General features: G+C 46.2%; 1 protein-coding gene across 1 annotated transcript in view; it reads left to right on the forward strand.

Annotated features, from left to right (window-relative positions):
• LOC134088148 (rap guanine nucleotide exchange factor 3-like) overlaps positions 1–18,958 on the forward strand; it is a 45,166-nt gene that overhangs the window by 10,466 nt on the left and 15,742 nt on the right. Inside the window, 11 exon segments of the mRNA XM_062542078.1 lie at positions 10,834–10,940; positions 11,507–11,628; positions 11,851–12,031; positions 12,977–12,989; positions 12,991–13,062; positions 15,333–15,393; positions 16,015–16,067; positions 16,070–16,093; positions 16,535–16,648; positions 16,650–16,682; positions 17,198–17,311. Coding sequence (XP_062398062.1) covers positions 10,834–10,940; positions 11,507–11,628; positions 11,851–12,031; positions 12,977–12,989; positions 12,991–13,062; positions 15,333–15,393; positions 16,015–16,067; positions 16,070–16,093; positions 16,535–16,648; positions 16,650–16,682; positions 17,198–17,311 — 894 coding nt within the window.

The raw sequence follows: 18,958 nt of genomic DNA on the forward strand, positions 1-18,958 counted from the left end.
CTGCCTACTCTACTGCGTACTGTACTGCGTACTCTACTACCTACTCTACTGCCTACTCTACTGCCTACTCTACTGCGTACTGTACTGCGTACTCTACTACCTACTCTACTGCCTACTCTACTGCCCGCTCTACTGCGTACTCTACTGCGTACTCTACTGCGTACTCTACTGCCTACTCTACTGCGTACTCTACTACCTACTCTACTGCCTACTCTACTGCCCGCTCTACTGCGTACTCTACTGCCTACTCTACTGCGTACTCTACTGCCTACTCTACTGCGTACTCTACTGCGTACTCTACTGCGTACTCTACTGCGTACTCTACTGCCTACTCTACTGCGTACTCTACTGCCTACTCTACTGCCTACTGCACTGCGTACTCTACTGCCTACTCTACTGCCTACTCTACTGCCTACTCTACTGCCCACTCTACTGCGTACTCTACTGCGTACTCTACTGCGTACTCTACTGCCTACTCTACTGCCTACTCTACTGCGTACTCTACTGCCTACTCTACTGCGTACTCTACTACCTACTCTACTGCGTACTCTACTGCCTACTCTACTGCGTACTCTACTGCCTACTCTACTGCGTACTCTACTGCCTACTCTACTGCGTACTCTACTGCGTACTCTACTGCGTACTCTACTGCCTACTCTACTGCGTACTCTACTGCCTACTCTACTGCCTACTCTACTGCCTACTCTACTGCCTACTCTACTGCGTACTCTACTGCCTACTCTACTGCCTACTCTACTGCGTACTCTACTGCGTACTCTACTGCGTACTATACTGCCCACTCTACTGCCTACTCTACTGCCTACTCTACTGCCTACTCTACTGCGTACTCTACTGCCTACTCTACTGCCTACTCTACTGCCTACTCTACTGCGTACTCTACTGCCTACTCTACTGCGTACTATACTGTATGTTAATGATTCAACTAGGGCTGCAGCTATCGATTCTTTTTGTAATCGATTAATCTAGCACTTTATCGATCGATTAATTGATGAATCGGATAAAAAAAAAAACATGGATATCATGTAAAACTGTAAATACAAGCTTAAATAGTAAAGGTCAGGGTAGGTGTGGTCGGAGCGGTGTGAGGTTGATGGAATTAATAAACTCGAAGTATCGAGTATAATCGAGTTAATTGAGTAACTCGAAGAATCGTTGCAGCCCTAGATTCAACTAAGTGTCTTCATCAGCCAAACTGCTACAGCTTCATGACATAGAAACATACACAGAGACATTCTGACATGTCATTGCATTAATTACATGATTTCCCTCTCCCTCTCTCCCTCTCTCTCTCCATCCCTCTCTCTCTCACTCTCTCTCTCGCTCTCTCTTGTCCTTTGTATCTCTCAGTAGTTCCTGTTTTCAGCTTAAAGAGTGATTTACTTGCACACACACACACACACACACACACACACACACACACACACACACACACACACACACACAGCTTAAGGAGTGATTTACTTGCCCAACAGAAGAGTAAATCAAAGTTTTTGATTTACCCCCCCCCCCCCCACACACACACACATTCCAAGCCTGGTAGGCAGAGGGAATGTCACAAGGGGACTAAAGAGCACTACTTAGCCCTGTAGACCTAACACACACACACACACACACACACACATACACACACATACACACCCACACCCTCTCCAAACACACCCCTACCCAACCCATCCCCCCTCCTGCATACACACACACACCCTCTCCAAACACACCCCTATCCAGCCCAGCCCTGGTTGTGTGGCTTATCCCTATTGCTGAAAGAGCTGCCCATCAAGAGGCGTCCAGCTCCTGAGCTGACCTCTGACCTCTGTGGCCTAGAGGACCAGACTTCACGCTAGACTGAACTGCGTAACCTAGAGGACCAGACTTCACGCTAGACTGAACTGCGTAATCTAGAGGACCAGACTTCACGCTAGACTGAACTGTGTTTAGTTTCCATTGAATCAGGAGCGCTCTACTGCTGTAAAAAGTGTTCTTGCCACAATAATAATAATCCCCCACAACATTAACGGTTAGTTATTTTCTGATGACCTTCAGATCTACAATAGCGTTTAGTTCAATGCCTTGGCCGCCAAATGACTTTTCCCCTCAACACAAAGCCTAGCCAGTCCTGTTGTTCTGTGCTGTGCTGCTGGTGTGTTGTGTTGTGTTGTGCTGTGTTGTGCTGTGCTGTGCTGTGCTGTGCTGTGCTGTGCTGTGCTGTGCTGTGCTGTGTTGTGTTGTGTTGTGTTGTGTTGTGTTGTGGTGTGTTGTGATGTGCTGTGCTGTGCTGTGCTGTGCTGTGCTGTGCTGTGCTGTGCTGTGTTGTGTTGTGTTGTGTTGTGTTGTGTTGTGTTGTGGTGTGTTGTGATGTGCTGTGCTGTGCTGTGCTGTGCTGTGCTGTGCTGTGTTGTGTTGTGTTGTGTTGTGTTGTGCTGTGCTGTGCTGTGTTGTGTTGTGTTGTAGTGCTCTGTTCCAGGAGACAGTGGGGTATTTTGGACCCTCTTAGCTAATGGGGGAAACTGCTGTAGTGCCGGAGTGTTCCGGAAGGCCGGCCGACGCTATCAGCTCCATGCTTTTCCTGTGATTTTGTAGCAGCAAAGCTGCAGCCACTTCAGAGACATGATCTGTATGGCTGCCAAGATGACGCAAGAACAGGAGGCAGGAGGGAACTTTTAATGGATTTTAGGCCTGCTGAGCGGTCTCTGTTACAGTATGGAGGACTCTGTTACAGTATAGAGGACTCTGTTACAGTATAGAGGACTCTGTTACAGTATGGACTGTTACAGTATAGAGGACTCTGTTACAGTATAGAGGACTCTGTTACAGTATGGAGGACTCTGTTACAGTATGGACTGTTACAGTATAGAGGACTCTGTTACAGTATAGAGGACTCTGTTACAGTATGGAGGACTCTGTTACAGTATAGAGGACTCTGTTACAGTATAGAGGACTCTGTTACAGTATGGACTGTTACAGTATAGAGGACTCTGTTACAGTATAGAGGACTCTGTTACAGTATGGAGGACTCTGTTACAGTATGGACTGTTACAGTATAGAGGACTCTGTTACAGTATGGAGTACGCACATACCCGATATCCATGTTCAGTGTGTTCTTAGTGTTGTACACACATAGCCGTGTTCAGTGTGTGTTTAGTGTTGTACACACATAGCCGTGTTCAGTGTGTTCTTAGTGTTGTACACACATAGCCGTGTTCAGTGTGTGTTTAGTGTTGTACACACATAGCCGTGTTCAGTGTGTGTTTAGTGTTGTACACACATAGCCGTGTTCAGTGTGTGTTCTGTGTGTGTTTAGTGTTGTACACACATAGCCGTGTTCAGTGTGTTCTTAGTTTTGTACACACATAGCCGTGTTCAGTGTGTGTTCAGTGTTGTACACACATAGCCGTGTTCAGTGTGTGTTTAGTGTTGTACACACATAGCCGTGTTCAGTGTGTGTTCAGTGTTGTACACACATAGCCGTGTTCAGTGTTTTCAGTGTGTGTTCAGTGTTGTACACACATAGCCGTGTTCAGTGTGTGTTCAGTGTTGTACACACATAGCCGTGTTCAGTGTGTGTTCAGTGTTGTACACACATAGCCGTGTTCAGTGTGTGTTCTGTGTGTGTTCAGTGTTGTACACACATAGCCGTGTTCAGTGTGTGTTCAGTAATGTACCACCTGCCCACCTGCCCACCTGCCCACCTAGCACACTACAGTTCTACTGAGTTCTATTCTGTAGCGAAGGCTGCAGGCATCCCACGGGGTCACGCAGAGGTCGAGCATGCTGATTGGCCCACGTGGACAGCCCAGCCCAAGCAGAACACACACTTCCTCCTTAACCGGATGGAGCACAAAGGAAAGGGCACAGCCTGAGCTGTAGACAAGCTCGGCTCACTGTGGGATGATCGTGTGTGTCTGTGTGTGTGTGTGTGTGTGTGTGTGTGTGTGTGTGTGTGTGTGTGTGTGGGCACAGCGTGAGCTGTAGAGAAGCTCGGCTCTCTGTGGGATGATCTGCTCTTGTGGACGAGCAGGGTGTGTGTGTGTGTGTGTGTGTGTGTGTGTGTGTGTGTGTGTGTGTGGGCACAGCGTTAGCTCGGCTCACTGTGGGATGATCTGCTCTTGTGGACAAGCAGGGTGTGTGTGTGTGTGTGTGTGTGTGTGTGTGTGTGTGTGTGTTTGTGTGGGCACAGCGTTAGCTCGGCTCACTGTGGGATGATCTGCTCTTGTGGACCATCATATTGTTGTTGATTTTTTCGTCCCCAAACAGAGCATTCCATGCAAACGGAAAGCAAAGTTTGTTGACACAAGCCTGGCTCTTTAAAGACAGCTGTCCAAAATAACCTCCAGAAATAAAAACATCTTGTGGGAACTGGGATATTGTGTAGATATTTTGCAATGGGTGCTGACTGATTATGATTTTAATTTTTTGAAGTCTTCCTCAAGTGTAGAGTGGTCATGTATTGTGCAGGTCAATTTCATGTGTAGTGGAGCGGTAATGATGGCACCGTGTGTAGTGTGCTAATGTATTGTGCGGGTCAGTTTGTAGTGTGTAGTGTGCTAACGTATTGTGCGGGTCAGTTTGTATTGTGTAGTGTGCTAATGTATTGTGCGGGTCAGTTTGTAGTGTGTAGTGTTTAGTGTGCTAATGTATTGTGCAGGTCAGTTTGTAGTGTGTAGTGTGCTAATGTATTGTGCGGGTCAGTTTTGTAGTGTGTAGTGTGCTAATGTATTGTGCGGGTCAGTTTGTAGTGTGTAGTGTGCTAATGTATTGTGCGGGACAGTTTTGTAGTGTGTAGTGTGCTAATGTATTGTGCGGGTCAGTTTGTAGTGTGTAGTGTGCTAATGTATTTTGCGGGTCAGTTTGTAGTGTGTAGTGTGCTAATGTATTGTGCGGGTCAGTTTGTAGTGTGTAGTGTGTAGTGTGCTAACGTATTGTGAGGGTCAGTTTGTAGTGTGTAGTGTGCTAACGTATTGTGCGGGTCAGTTTGTAGTGTGTAGTGTGCTAACGTATTGTGCGGGTCAGTTTGTAGTGTGTAGTGTGCTAACGTATTGTGCAGTGTAGGGACTGTGCTGGAGCCGTAATGGTGGCCTGTGTTTAGTGTGCTAACCGGTGCTAACGTATTGAGCAGTGTAGTGGCTGTATTGGAGCCGTAATGGTGGCCTGTGTTTAGTGTGCTAACGTATTGTGCAGTGTAGGGACTATACTGGAGCCGTACTGGTGGCCTGTGTTTAGTGTGCTAACGTATTGGGCAGTGTAGGGACTGTGCTGGAGCCTTAATGGTGGCCTGTGTTTAGTGTGCTAACGTATTGAGCAGTGTAGGGACTGTGCTGGACCCGTAATGGTGGCCTGTGTTTAGTGTGCTAATATCTTGTGCAGTGTAGGGACTGTGCTGGAGCCGTAATGGTGGCCTGTGTTTAGTGTGCTAATATCTTGTGCAGTGTAGGGACTGTGCTGGACCCGTAATGGTGGCCTGTGTTTAGTGTGCTAATATCTTGTGCAGTGTAGGGACTGTGCTGGACCCGTAATGGTGGCCTGTGTTTAGTGTGCTAACATATTGTGCAGTGTAGGGACTGTGCTGGACCCGTAATGGTGGCCTGTGTTTAGTGTGCTAACGTATTGTGCAGTGTAGGGACTGTGCTGGAGCCGTAATGGTGGCCTGTGTTTAGTGTGCTAAGGCTTTGTGTTGTTTTGTGGCTGTGCTGGAGCAAGTTATTATGGGATAGCCGTGAATTCAGACGGGCCGAGCAGGCCAGAGGGAGGGGGTTATTATGGGATAGCCGTGAACTCCGACGGGCCGAGCGGGGCAGAGGGAGGGGGTTATGGGATAGCCGTGAACTCTCGCTGCCTGGGAGTCATGACGTCAGCACAGAGATTTAGAGACAGCGGGGCCAACAGTCAGTGTGTGGGGGCACGGGCTCTGGGACGAGCAGGGTGTGTGTGTGTGTGTGTGTGTGTGTGTGTGTGTGTGTGTGTGTGGGCACAGGCTCTGGGACGAGCAGGGTGTGTGTGTGTGTGTGTAGGGGGGGGGTAGGCACTGGCTCTGGGACGAGCAGGGTGTGTGTGTGTGTGTGTCTGTGTGTGTGTGGGCACGAGCTCTGGGACGAGCAGGAGGTGGGTGGAGAGTCGAGTGGTTCAGGTAGATATAGTATAAGTATATGTTCAGGTAGATATAGTATAAGTATACAGTATATGTTCAGGTAGATATAGTATAAGTATACAGTATATGTTCAGGTAGATATAGTATAAGTATACAGTATATGTTCAGGTAGATATAGTATAAGTGTACAGTATATGTTCAGATAGATATAGTATAAGTGTACAGTATATGTTCAGATAGATATAGTATAAGTATATGTTCAGATAGATATAGTATAAGTATATGTTCAGGTAGATATAGTATAAGTGTACAGTATATGTTCAGGTAGATATAGTATAAGTGTACAGTATATGTTCAGGTAGATATAGTATAAGTGTACAGTATATGTTCAGGTAGATATAGTATAAGTGTACAGTATATGTTCAGGTAGATATAGTATAAGAATATGTTCAGGTAGATATAGTATAAGTATACAGTATATGTTCAGGTAGATATAGTATAAGTGTACAGTATATGTTCAGGTAGATATAGTATAAGTATATGTTCAGATAGATATAGTATAAGTATATGTTCAGGTAGATATAGTATAAGTATAAGTATATATACATTAAGGTTTTGCTTGTGACGTTTTGGTGATTCTTTGCTCCATCGCCGACTGGTAGTCAACCTGACTGAAGAACTTTTTCACTTTTCCATGTTTTACATGTTAATTTGTGTGTGTTGGGGGTTCCCTTCCCTCCCTCCAGTGCAGTCTGGGGTCAGCTGATCTGTTATGGGTCAGCTGATCTGTTATGGGTCAGCTGATCTGTTATGGGTCAGCTGATCTGTTATGGGCCAGGGGTCAGCTGATCTGTTATGGGTCAGGGGTTAGGGGTCAGGGGTCAGGGGTCAGCTGATCTGTTAGGGGTCTGGGGTCAGGGGTTAGGGGTCAGGGGTCAGGGGTCTGGGGTCAGGGGTCAGGGGTCTGGGGTCAGGGCCGATAACCCCCTCTGGAGCACATGCCAGACCAGAGCGGTTGTGCAGTTGTGTCAGATTCTTTGGATACTCATTAAACTCCCATACGCCTTACAACAGCACATCCTTACATTAAACTCCCATACTCCTTACAACAGAACACTCCTTACATTCAACTCCCATACTCCTTACAACAGCACACTCCTTACATTAAACTCCCATACTCCTTACAACAGCACATCCTTACATTAAACTCCCATACTCCTTACAACAGCACATCCTTACATTAAACTCCCATACTCCTTACAACAGCACATCCTTACATTAAACTCCCATACTCCTTACAACAGCACATCCTTACATTAAACTCCCATACTCCTTACATTAAACTCCCATACTCCTTACAACAGCACATCCTTACATTAAACTCCCATACTCCTTACATTAAACTCCCATACTCCTTACAACAGCACATCCTTACATTAAACTCCCATACTCCTTACAACAGCACATCCTTACATTAAACTCCCATACTCCTTACAACAGCACATCCTTACATTAAACTCCCATACTCCTTACATCAGAACACTCCTTACATTAAACTCCCATACTCCTTACAACAGCACATCCTTACATTAAACTCCCATACTCCTTACAACAGCACATCCTTACATTAAACTCCCATACTCCTTACATTAAACTCCCATACTCCTTACAACAGAACACTCCTTACAACATTAAACTCCCATACTCCTTACAACAGCACATCCTTACATTAAACTCCCATACTCCTTACATCAGCGCATCCTTACATTAAACTCCCATACTCCTTACAACATTAAACTCCCATACTCCTTACAACATTAAACTCCCATACTCCTTACAACAGCGCATCCTTACATTAAACTCCCATACTCCTTACAACAGAACACTCCTTACATTAAACTCCCATACTCCTTACAACAGAACACTCCTTACATTAAACTCCCATACTCCTTACAACAGCACATCCTTACATACTCCCATACTCCTTACAACAGCACATCCTTACATTAAACTCCCATACTCCTTACAACAGCACATCCTTACATTAAACTCCCATACTCCTTACAACAGCACATCCTTACATTAAACTCCCATACTCCTTACAACAGAACACTCCTTACAACATTAAACTCCCATACTCCTTACAACAGCACATCCTTACATTAAACTCCCATACTCCTTACAACAGCACATCCTTACATTAAACTCCCATACTCCTTACAACAGCACATCCTTACAACATTAAACTCCCATACTCCTTACAACAGCACATCCTTACATTAAACTCCCATACTCCTTACAACAGCACATCCTTACATTAAACTCCCATACTCCTTACAACAGCACACTCCTTACATTAAACTCCCATACTCCTTACAACAGCACATCCTTACATTAAACTCCCATACTCCTTACAACAGCACATCCTTACAACATTAAACTCCCATACTCCTTACAACAGCACATCCTTACATTAAACTCTCATACTCCTTACAACAGAACACTCCTTACGTTAAAGTCTCAATATGTCCTTTGGCTGCAGTAGTAAGACTCCACAAAGCTTCTGAACTATTGAGGGAGCTCTGTGCAGCACAGTGTGTGTGTGTGTGTGTGTGTGTGTGTGTGTGTGTGTGTGTGTGTGTGTGTGTTTGTCAGAGGTACTGGAGGAGGCAGGAGTTGCTGTAATGTGTTACGTAGGAGGAGGATTGTTTGTGGTATTCAGCTCGTGTCCCAAGACTGCCATTGCCAAACACACACCCAGAGGAAGCTCTCAAACAAACCTGCAAGTGTGTGAGCAGCACATGTCAACAGCAGACAGGAAACACGGCGCAGGAGAGAGAAAACAGAGCGGGGGTGCGTGCGTGCGTGCGTGCGTGCGTGCGTGCGTGTGGGGGGTGTGCGTGCGTGTGTGTGTGTGTGTGTGGGGGGGGGGGGGGTGGATGCAAGAGTGAGAGTCAAAGGGGCCGAGGTTTTGATGAGCTGGTGGCAGTTAGGGGTCCTACTGTAGCCCCTCCGTGAGCTGTCCAGCGGGGCAAATTGCTCAGAGGGGCAAAAGAGAAAGAAAGGAGGCGCTTAGCAACAGGGAGACTACGCTCCACTGAGCCCATGAGCCGCTTAGCAACACAGAGGACTCACTCCGCCAGGCCATCGGCCACTGGGGCCATCAGGGGCTGACCGCTACTCTGGCCCAGTTAGAGCCGTCTGTTTGGGTGCTGGAGCCGGACAGAGACCCCTCAACAGATGAAGGAGGGGGTGGAGAGAGAGAGAGGGAGAGAGAGAGAGAGAAAAGGAGAGAGGGAGAGGGGGAGAGAGAGAGAGAAAAGGAGAGAGGGAGAGGGGGAGAGAGATGTAGGAGGTTAAGAGTACTCAAATAAAGTGAGTGAAAATGCAACAGTGTGTGTGTGTGTGTGTGTGTGTGTTCTGAACTGTGTATTAAACTTTATCCTTGGTCATGTTTAATTGGCTGGGTGCTTAACTTACTCTGCCATGACTTGTCTTGGAGCTTGGTAGCCTATACAGTATCCAATGAGTGACAACCAGTGCTCAAAATAAAACGTTAAGGTATTCTACTGATAACGTTAGTGGAATGGATTTAATGTGAACGTAGCCATAAAAAGACGCAGAGTGGCTATATAGGCTACAGCGCACATTTGCGATGAAAATGTTCCGCCTTAAAAGCAGATACACCGAATCGTGGTTAAATACATCATTTAGACAACAGAATCAGTAGGATACCATTTTTGTTTCATAGAAGTCTACCAGGCCTATGTCAAATACAGGCTCGGGTGAAACTGGGAGGAATTAACGCACGGTTTCCACACCATGTTAAGCCTATCAACGTGATAATAATAATATTTGAAATGAACACGGTAATTGTTATAGTCAACAGTTTCATCATGGTTTATCGTTTCACCGGTATTGCTACATAGCCTAGTCACCAACTGATAACGAACAGATTGAAGAAAAAGATGAATGGTTTTTGAGTGACATTTCTTGAGTGTCTAGCCAGGTGCGTAAGAGTTGTCAACTCTGAAATTTGTATACAGATGCGCGAATTGTAGGCTACTACACTTTGATCCACTTGGTGTGGATTCATTTTAGGAGCAAAATGCGAAAGAAAGGGTTGAAATCAGTACTCGCAGGTGTGCGAGTATTTAAAATGTTATACTCGCACTAATATATTTTTACTCGTTTTTGCGACGACCTGCTTGCAGTGTACAGCCCTGGTGGTGATGCCTGTGTGTGTGTGTGTGTGTGTGTGTTGATGCCTGTGTGTGTGTGTGTGCTAATGTCTGTGTGGTGATGCCAGCGTGTGTGTGTGTGTGCTAATGTCTGTGTGGTGATGCCTGTGTGTGTGTGTGTGTGTGTGTGTGTGTGTGTGTGTGTGTGTGTGTGTGTGTGTGTGTGTGTGTGTGTGTGTGTGTGCTAATGTCTGTGTGGTGATGCCTGTGTGTGTGTGTGTGTGTGTGCTAATGTCTGTGTGTGTGTGTGTGTGTGTGTGTGTGTGTGTGTGTGTGTGTGTGTGTGTGTGTGTGTGTGTGTGTGTGTGCTAATCTCTGTGTGGTGATGCCTGTGTGTGTGTGTGTGTGTATGTGTGTGTGTGTGTGTGTGTGTGTGTGTGTGTGTGTGTGTGTGTGTGTGTGTGTGTGTGTGTGTGTGTGTGTGTGTGTGTGTGTGTGTGGATCATGTATTGGTGGTTCTGTGTGCTGACTCGTCTCTTGGTGTCTCAGTTTCTATCAGAGCGGATCCTGAAAGCCGCAAGAGCCGTGCACACAGCTCTACTGGAGGGCAATCCAGGTGTGATCCGGGACCGCAAGCATCACTTAAAAACATACAGGTAAACATCACTTAAAAACATACAGGTAAACATCACTTAAAAACATACAGGTAAACACCACTTAAAAACATACAGGTAAGCAAGCGCACATATGCACATCACTTAAAAGCATACAGGTAAGCGCACACATGCACACAGCTCTACTGGAGGGCAATCCAGGTGTGATCAGGGACCGCAAGCACCACTTAAAAACATACAGGTAAACATCACTTAAAAACATACAGGTAAACACCACTTAAAAACATACAGGTAAGCAAGCGCACATATGCACATCACTTAAAAGCATACAGGTAAGCGCACACGTGCACGCTAGCTCTGCCACTCTGTGACTGGCGGTGTCCAAATCACGTGACGTCCAGCCCCTTCTCACGCTAGCTCTGCCACTCTGTGACTGGCGGTGTCCAAATCACGTGACGTCCAGCCCCTTCTCACGCTAGCTCTGCCACTCTGTGACTGGCGGTGTCCAAATCACGTGACGTCCAGCCCCTTCTCACGCTAGCTCTGCCACTCTGTGACTGGCGGTGTCCAAATCACGTGACGTCCAGCTTTTCATTGCTGTCCTGCAGGCAGTGCTGCAGCGGAAAGGAGCTCGTTGATTGGCTGATCAAGATCCAAGACTGCTCCCAGTCACGCAGCCAGGCAGTCGGCATGTGGCAAGTCCTGGTGGACGAAGGCATCCTCATCCATGGTAATGTGTGTGTGTGTGTGTGTGTGTGTGTATGGAGGCAAAGAACTACAAACAGACCTTGCCTTGCAGCAAAGAACTACAAACAAACTACGAACTTGCTTTGCAGCAAAGGACTACAAATAGGCCTTGCTTTGCAACAAAGGCAACAGGCAACTTTAACAGCAGATTGTGTCTAACATTGTTTTGGATTATTTCTGAATGATTTTCTCTTCACTGTTGTAGTGAAGCAGGAGCTGAACTTCCTGGACAAGGACACACACTTCTACCGGTTCATCGACACCGAGTCTGATGTCAGCCACTCAGGGGAGGAGAAGGACTCGCGGGAGGAGGAGCTACAGGAGAGCCTGTCCCTATTGGTCCAGATGGGCCCTGACGCTCTACTTACCATGATCCTGCGCAAACCGTGAGTGCGCTTTAACGAGCACATATGTCTCTACGTGTGTGTGTGTGCACTTTAACGAGCACATATGTCTCTACGTATGTGTGTGGTGTGTGTGTGCGCTTTAACGAGCACATATGTCTCTACGTATGTGTGTGTGTGCGCTTTAACGAGCACATATGTCTCTACGTATGTGTGTGTGTGTTCACTAGCTCATATGATTCACTAGCTCACATGATTCTCTAGCTCGTATGATTCTCTAGCTCATATGATTCTCTAGCTCATATGATTCTCTAGCTCATATGATAGCTCACATGATTCTCTAGCTCGTATGATTCTCTAGCTCGTATGATTCTCTAGCTCGTATGATTCACTAGCTCGTATGATTCACTAGCTCATATGATTCTCTAGCTCACATGATTCTCTAGCTCGTATGATTCACTAGCTCACATGATTCTCTAGCTCGTATGATTTTCTAGCTCATATGATTCTCGAGCTCATATGATAGCTCACATGATTCTCTAGCTCGTATGATTCTCTAGCTCATATGATTCACTAGCTCACATGATTCTCTAGCCCATATGTTTCTCACACGTGTGGTGTGTGTGTGTGAGTGTGGTGTGTGTGTGTGTGTCGTGTGTGTGTGGGGTTGTGTGTGTGTGTGTGTGTGTGTGTGTGTGTGGTGTGTGTGTGTGTGTATGTGTGTGTGTGTGTGTGTGTGTGTGTGTGTGTGTGTGTGTGTGTGTGTGTGAGTGTGTGTGTGTGTGTGTGTGTGGTGTGTGTGTGTGTGTGTGTGTGTGTGTGTGTGTGTGTGTGTGTGTGTGTGTGTGTGTGTGTGTGTGTGTGTGTGTGTGTGTGTGTGTGTGTGGTGTGTGTGTGTGTGTGTGTGTGAGTGTGTGTGTGTGTGTGTGTGTGTGGTGTGTGTGTGTGTGTGTGTGTGTGTGTGTGTGTGTGTGTGTGTGTGTGCAGGCCAAACCAGAGGAAGTGCGGAGGATCTGGAGGTGATTTATGAGGAGCTGATGCACATCAAGGCTGCGGCACACCTGTCCACCTCAGTGAGTGAGACACACACACACACACACCACACACACACACCACACACACACACACACACACACACACACACACACCACACACACACCCACACACCACACACACACACACACACACACACCACACACCACACACCTCACACACACACACACCACACACACACACCACACACACACACCACCACACACACACCACACACACACACCACACTCACACACACACACCAAACACACACACACACACAACACACACACACACACACACACACACACACACACACACACACACACACACACACACACACACACACACTCACACACACACACACACACACACACACACCACACACTCACACCACACCACACACACACACACACACCACACACACACACACACACACACACACACACACACACACACACACACACACACACACACACCACACACACACACACACACACACACACACACACACACACACACACACACACACACACAGCGTTACTAAGGTCAGGCACCGACATTATTCACTGGTGTATTACCGCAGTATGTGTCAAGTCACAGCTAATACAGTCAAGGAACTGGGAACAGAGCAGTGCTGTGACAGGAGATGCAGTGCCAATGCTAGCAGGGGATAGTTAGCAATGCTAGCGGAGTGGATAGTAGCTAACAGAGTTGAGTTCGCAATGCCAGCGGAGTGGAGTGTTAACAATTCTAGTAGTGGATATAGCTAGCAATGCTAGCGGAAGTGAACAGTTAGCAACAATAACAGTGTGGATAGTTAGCAATGCTATCTGAGTGGATGGTAGGAATGCTAGCTGAGTGGAGTGTTACAGTAACAACTCTAGCGGATGTGAACAGTTAGCAACGCTAGCGGTATGGATAGTTAGCAATGCTAGCGGAGTGAACAGTTAGCAACAATAACAGTGTGGATAGTTAGCAATGCTATCTGAGTGGGTTACATGCTGCCACTCAGACATGCCACCACTACGACATGCTTCCATTTAGACATGCCTCTATTTCGACATGCTGCTATTTAGACATGCTGCCAATCCGACACATTTTAGTACCCCCATTCCGACAATTTACAAATCCTATTTTTTTCCAAGACAATTTAACGGACCCTATGAGCCCGACGGACGCAAAGTGCGTCAAAAAACACACCCATTTTTCTCTGTACATTGCTCCGCGATTATTAGTCATAGCGAGATGAGACCTATATTGCATGAAAGAGCAGAACCGGGGCTTTAACGAGACTAGACAGTGTCTGTTACGATCAAGTATGAAAATAAAATAAAATCATGAATTTAAATCAAAGTATAGGCCTATCATATTTACAGTCTATATTGCTCCACGCAGCCACTGCTCTCGCTTGGATTACTCCGGGACCAGGCATCGCAGGCAACAGACACGCATATCAAATGAAAGAGGAGAAACAGAGCTTTCCATTGATACCAAACACATCGATCCTTTTGTGTTATAAAAAACAGACGAAGTGACAAACAAATAAGAATGTCATATAGCTTCGGCTACCGCTACTTTCGTTTGATTTAGGCTACTCGTGAAACCATGGTAAAAAATATATGGCTTGCATGTCAGATAAAAGAGGAGAGCTAGAGCTATCCACAGATGCCAAATACAACCTTCTAGGTCATATAAACAGACGAAGTGACAGGAAAATAATAACTGTAACATGAATAGCCTATTAATTACCTCATGTCGGAATGGCACGTTGTTTGAAAAAAAAAGTTAAATACCGCCACTGCGACCATGAAAAAAAAATATGTCGGGAGTGGTGGGACTTTTTCCCATAAGGAGACGTGCCTCCACTACGACAATTGGACGTCAATGTCGGGAGTGCTGGTATGTCGGAATGAACGGCGGATACCATCTGAGTGGATGGTAGGAATGCTAGCTGAGTGGAGTGTTACAGTAACAACTCTAGCGGAAGTGAACAGTTAGCAACGCTAGTGGAAGTGAACAGTTAGCAACGCTAGCGGTATGGATAGTTAGCAACGCTAGCAGTATGGATAGTTAGCAATGCTAGCTGAGTAGATGGTAGCAATGCTAGCTGAGTGGATGGTAGCAATGCTAGCTGAGTGAATGGTAGCAATGCTATGCAGAGAGGCTAGGGGGAACTGGGTGATCCAGGGTGTGAGGAAATAGGCCCTACATACTGTAATACAGGTCATTTTAGCACTACCAGATCTGTCTGTGTGATCTCTCCTGTCTGTTGTCATAGTGATCTGTACTGTCTGTTGTCATACTGTAGGTGCGGAAGGAGTTGGCAGCTGTGTTGGCATTTGAATCTCACACCAAAGCGGGCACAGTCTGTGAGTATGAACCCTGCACGGCATTTAACCTCTGTAGTCAGCCTAACACACACACACACACACACACACACACACACACACACACACACACACACAAACACAACAAACACACACACTTACACACACACACATTGTTATACCTACAGTACTGTACTTTCCCGACTATCAGCGCGGCTTATACATTGATTTTGCAACATTTCTTCCGCTATGAGATTAATACGGCGTGGGCAGTTAATATACGTGTTGATATGGTTTTGTTTCTTTTAACTTGCATAAAACAACTGTCATAGCGGCTTATACACAATGCTACTTATATGCGGGAAATTACTGTAGTTGTTGAAACATACATACGTTGTTGGTGTGCCTCGGACTTTTTGACTGCCTTCAACACAGCACAGGTTTTTAATACAGGACAAGTCGCAGTTTTTTCAAATTTCATTTATGTCCATTCCGAAGAGCACCGATTTTAATCCTTATAATTGACCCAACGCAGCACTCTCCTTCTCTCTCTCTCTCATACATACGGGAAATTACTGTAGTTGTTGAAAACAAACGTACGTTGTTATTGGATGTAAGGGGCTCAGAAGGATCAAGATGACAAATCGTCTCTTTGTCTTCCAGTGTTCAGTCAGGGTGACAAAGGCACTTCCTGGTTCATCATCTGGAAGGGCTCTTGTTAATTTCATACACACACGGCAAGGTAAATCCATTCTCACACACACAGGATGAACCTCCTTGGCCAGACGGTTAAATAACCCTCAAAAAGGACAACAAATGTCATTTAACAATGCACTCGCTCAGAGTCAGAGTAAACCTCAGTGCTGTTGTCTGTGTGTGTGTGTGTGTGTGTGTGTGTGTGTGTGTGTGTTTGTGTGTGTGTGTTGTGTGAGTGTGTGTGTGTGTGTGTGTGTGTCTGTGTTGTGTGTGTGTGTGTGTGTGTGTGTTCTGTGTGTGTGTGTGTGTGTGTGTGTGTGTGTGTGTGTGTGTGTGTGTGTGTGTGTGTGTAGTGTGTGTGTGTGTTGTGTCTGTGTGTGTGTGTGAGTGTGTGTGTGCGTGCGTGCGTGCTAGTGCGTGCGTGCGTGCGAGCGTGCGTCTCAGTGCGTGTGTGTGTGTGTGTGTGTGTGTGTGTGTGATTGTGTAGGGTCTGGTGACCACGCTACATGAGGCAGAGGAACTTTGGCCAGTTGGCGCTGCTCAATGACGCCCCCGCTGCTGCACATCATCATGCCGTGAGGACAACTGCCACTTCCTCAGAAGTGGACAAGCAGGACTTCATACGCATCGTCAAAGTAAGCAGCCAACAGGCTACACATGACCGCTCAGAGCACACAACATGGACTTGACCTTTAAGGCCCATGGGTAATTGACTTCAAGGTCCAGGAGTAATTGACCTTAAGGTCCAGGGGTAATTGACTTTAAGGTCCAGGGTAATTGACTTTAAGGTCGAGGGTAATTGAATTTAAGGTCCAGGGGTAATTGACTTTAAGGTCCAGGGGTAATTGTACAATTACATGTGTTTGATGATCGGTGTGTTGTATTATTGTGTTGTGTTGATGATCGGTGTGTTGTATTGTTGTGTGTGTTGGATGTGTTGATGATCGTGTGTTGTATGTTAGATGTAGATGTGTTGATGATAGGTGTGTTTTAATGTTGTGTTGATGATCGGTGTGTTGTATTGTTGTGTTGTAGGATGTTGTTGATGATCGGTGGTTGTATTATTGTGTTGTGTTGATGATCGGTGTGTTGTATTGATTGTGTTGTAGGATTGTTGATGATCGGTGTGTTGTAATGTTGTTGTTGTAAGGATGTGGAGGCCAACACTGTGCGTCTGGAGGAAACATTGGGAAAGCTTGCTGTGGCTGGAGAAGAGCTCACTGAACAAGAATCATCCAATCAGGGAGGAGCAGCCAGCAGCGCAGCAAGTAGGCAGCCAATAGGAGTGTGGCCTGAGTCTGGCCCAATAGGGCGTGCCTCCTGTCTGTCCCTGTGCAGTTGAGGCTGTACAGATGCTCAAACACCAGAGAGCAAACAAGAGTTCTGGAATCACCCTGCATGTTTGACTTTCAACGTTCAAGTAGTTCTTAGATCATAATCATAACAAACTCTCTCACTCTCTCTCTCACTCTCTCTCTCTCTCTCTCTCCTCAGGTACACAGTGATGTCAGGGACACCAGAGAAGATTCTTGGAACATTTGCTTGACACAATTAAGCTAGACACAAACGGGAGTGACCCAAATAGGTAAGTGCCCCAGTTCTTTCCCAACTCACAGTCATCGCCAATAGCGATAGTGCCATTTTGTAGTGCTCTTGGCTCAGTGACAAGATGTTGGTGACGCCATGATAGTCCCTTAGGGAGAAACGGCTCAATTCCTGACGGTTGAACTTGTGTGTGCAATGTGTGTGTTGTTGAACTTGTGTGTGCATGTGAGTGTTGTTAAACGTGTGTGTGTGTTGTTGAACTTGTGTGTGCTTTGCCGACAGATCCGTCTGTGAGTGACTTCCTGCTCACCCATCAGGTGTTCATGCCCCTCAGGACAACTGTTGCACTGCCCCTACCTGCAACCAATATCCTTCAGAGAGCACATACTACCGTTTAGCATTAGCACACTACACTAACCGTTAGCATCAGCACACTCCACTACACTACTGTTAGCATTAGCACACTACAACTACCCGTTAGCATCAGCACACTACACTACACTACCGTTAGCATTAGCCACACTACACTACCGTTAGCATCAGCACACTACACTAGACAACCGTTAGCATTAGCAGACTACGCTACACTTACCTTTAGCATTAGCACACTACACTACCATTAGCATTAGCACAGTACCGTTAGCATTAACACACTACACTACCATTAGCATTAGCACACTACACTACCGTTAGCATTAGCATCATTGAGTGTTTCTGTAAGTAAGGTTTATTTATAGAGCACATTTAACCACAGCTCACACTGTCCAAAGTGCTGTACAAAGTGCATAAGCTAACAAATGATAAAATAGGATAAAATAGATCAGCAAATAAATACATATACAGAACAGCGATTTCTGTTGAAACTCGTTCAGGTGAACTGTTTCTGCTTAGTTCTATATGCCCCCCATGACTACACCTGGTCAGTTCTATATGCCCCCATTACTACACCTGGTCAGTTCTACATGCCCCCATTACTACACCTGGTCAGTTCTACATGCTTACTACACCTGGTCAGTTCTACATGCCCCCATTACTACACCTGGTCAGTTCTATATGCCCCCATGACTACACCTGGTCAGTTCTAAACGTTTTTTTAAGTATAGTTTTTTTGGCTTTTGTGCCTTTAATTTTGACAGGACAGTAGAGAGAGACAGGAAGCAAATGGGTGAGAGAGTCGGGTGGGATCCGGAAAGGACCTCGGGGCGGGAATCGAACCCGGCTCGCCGGCGTGCGGTGCAGGTGCCCCAGCCAGTTGCGCCACGGCTGGGGCCGCACCTGGTCAGTTCTACATGCCCCCATTACTACACCTGGTCAGTTCTATATGCCCCCATTACTACACCTGGTCAGTTCTACATGCCCCCATTAC

Source organism: Sardina pilchardus, chromosome 7 (assembly GCF_963854185.1).
Source record: "Sardina pilchardus chromosome 7, fSarPil1.1, whole genome shotgun sequence".
NCBI lineage: Eukaryota > Metazoa > Chordata > Actinopteri > Clupeiformes > Clupeidae > Sardina > Sardina pilchardus.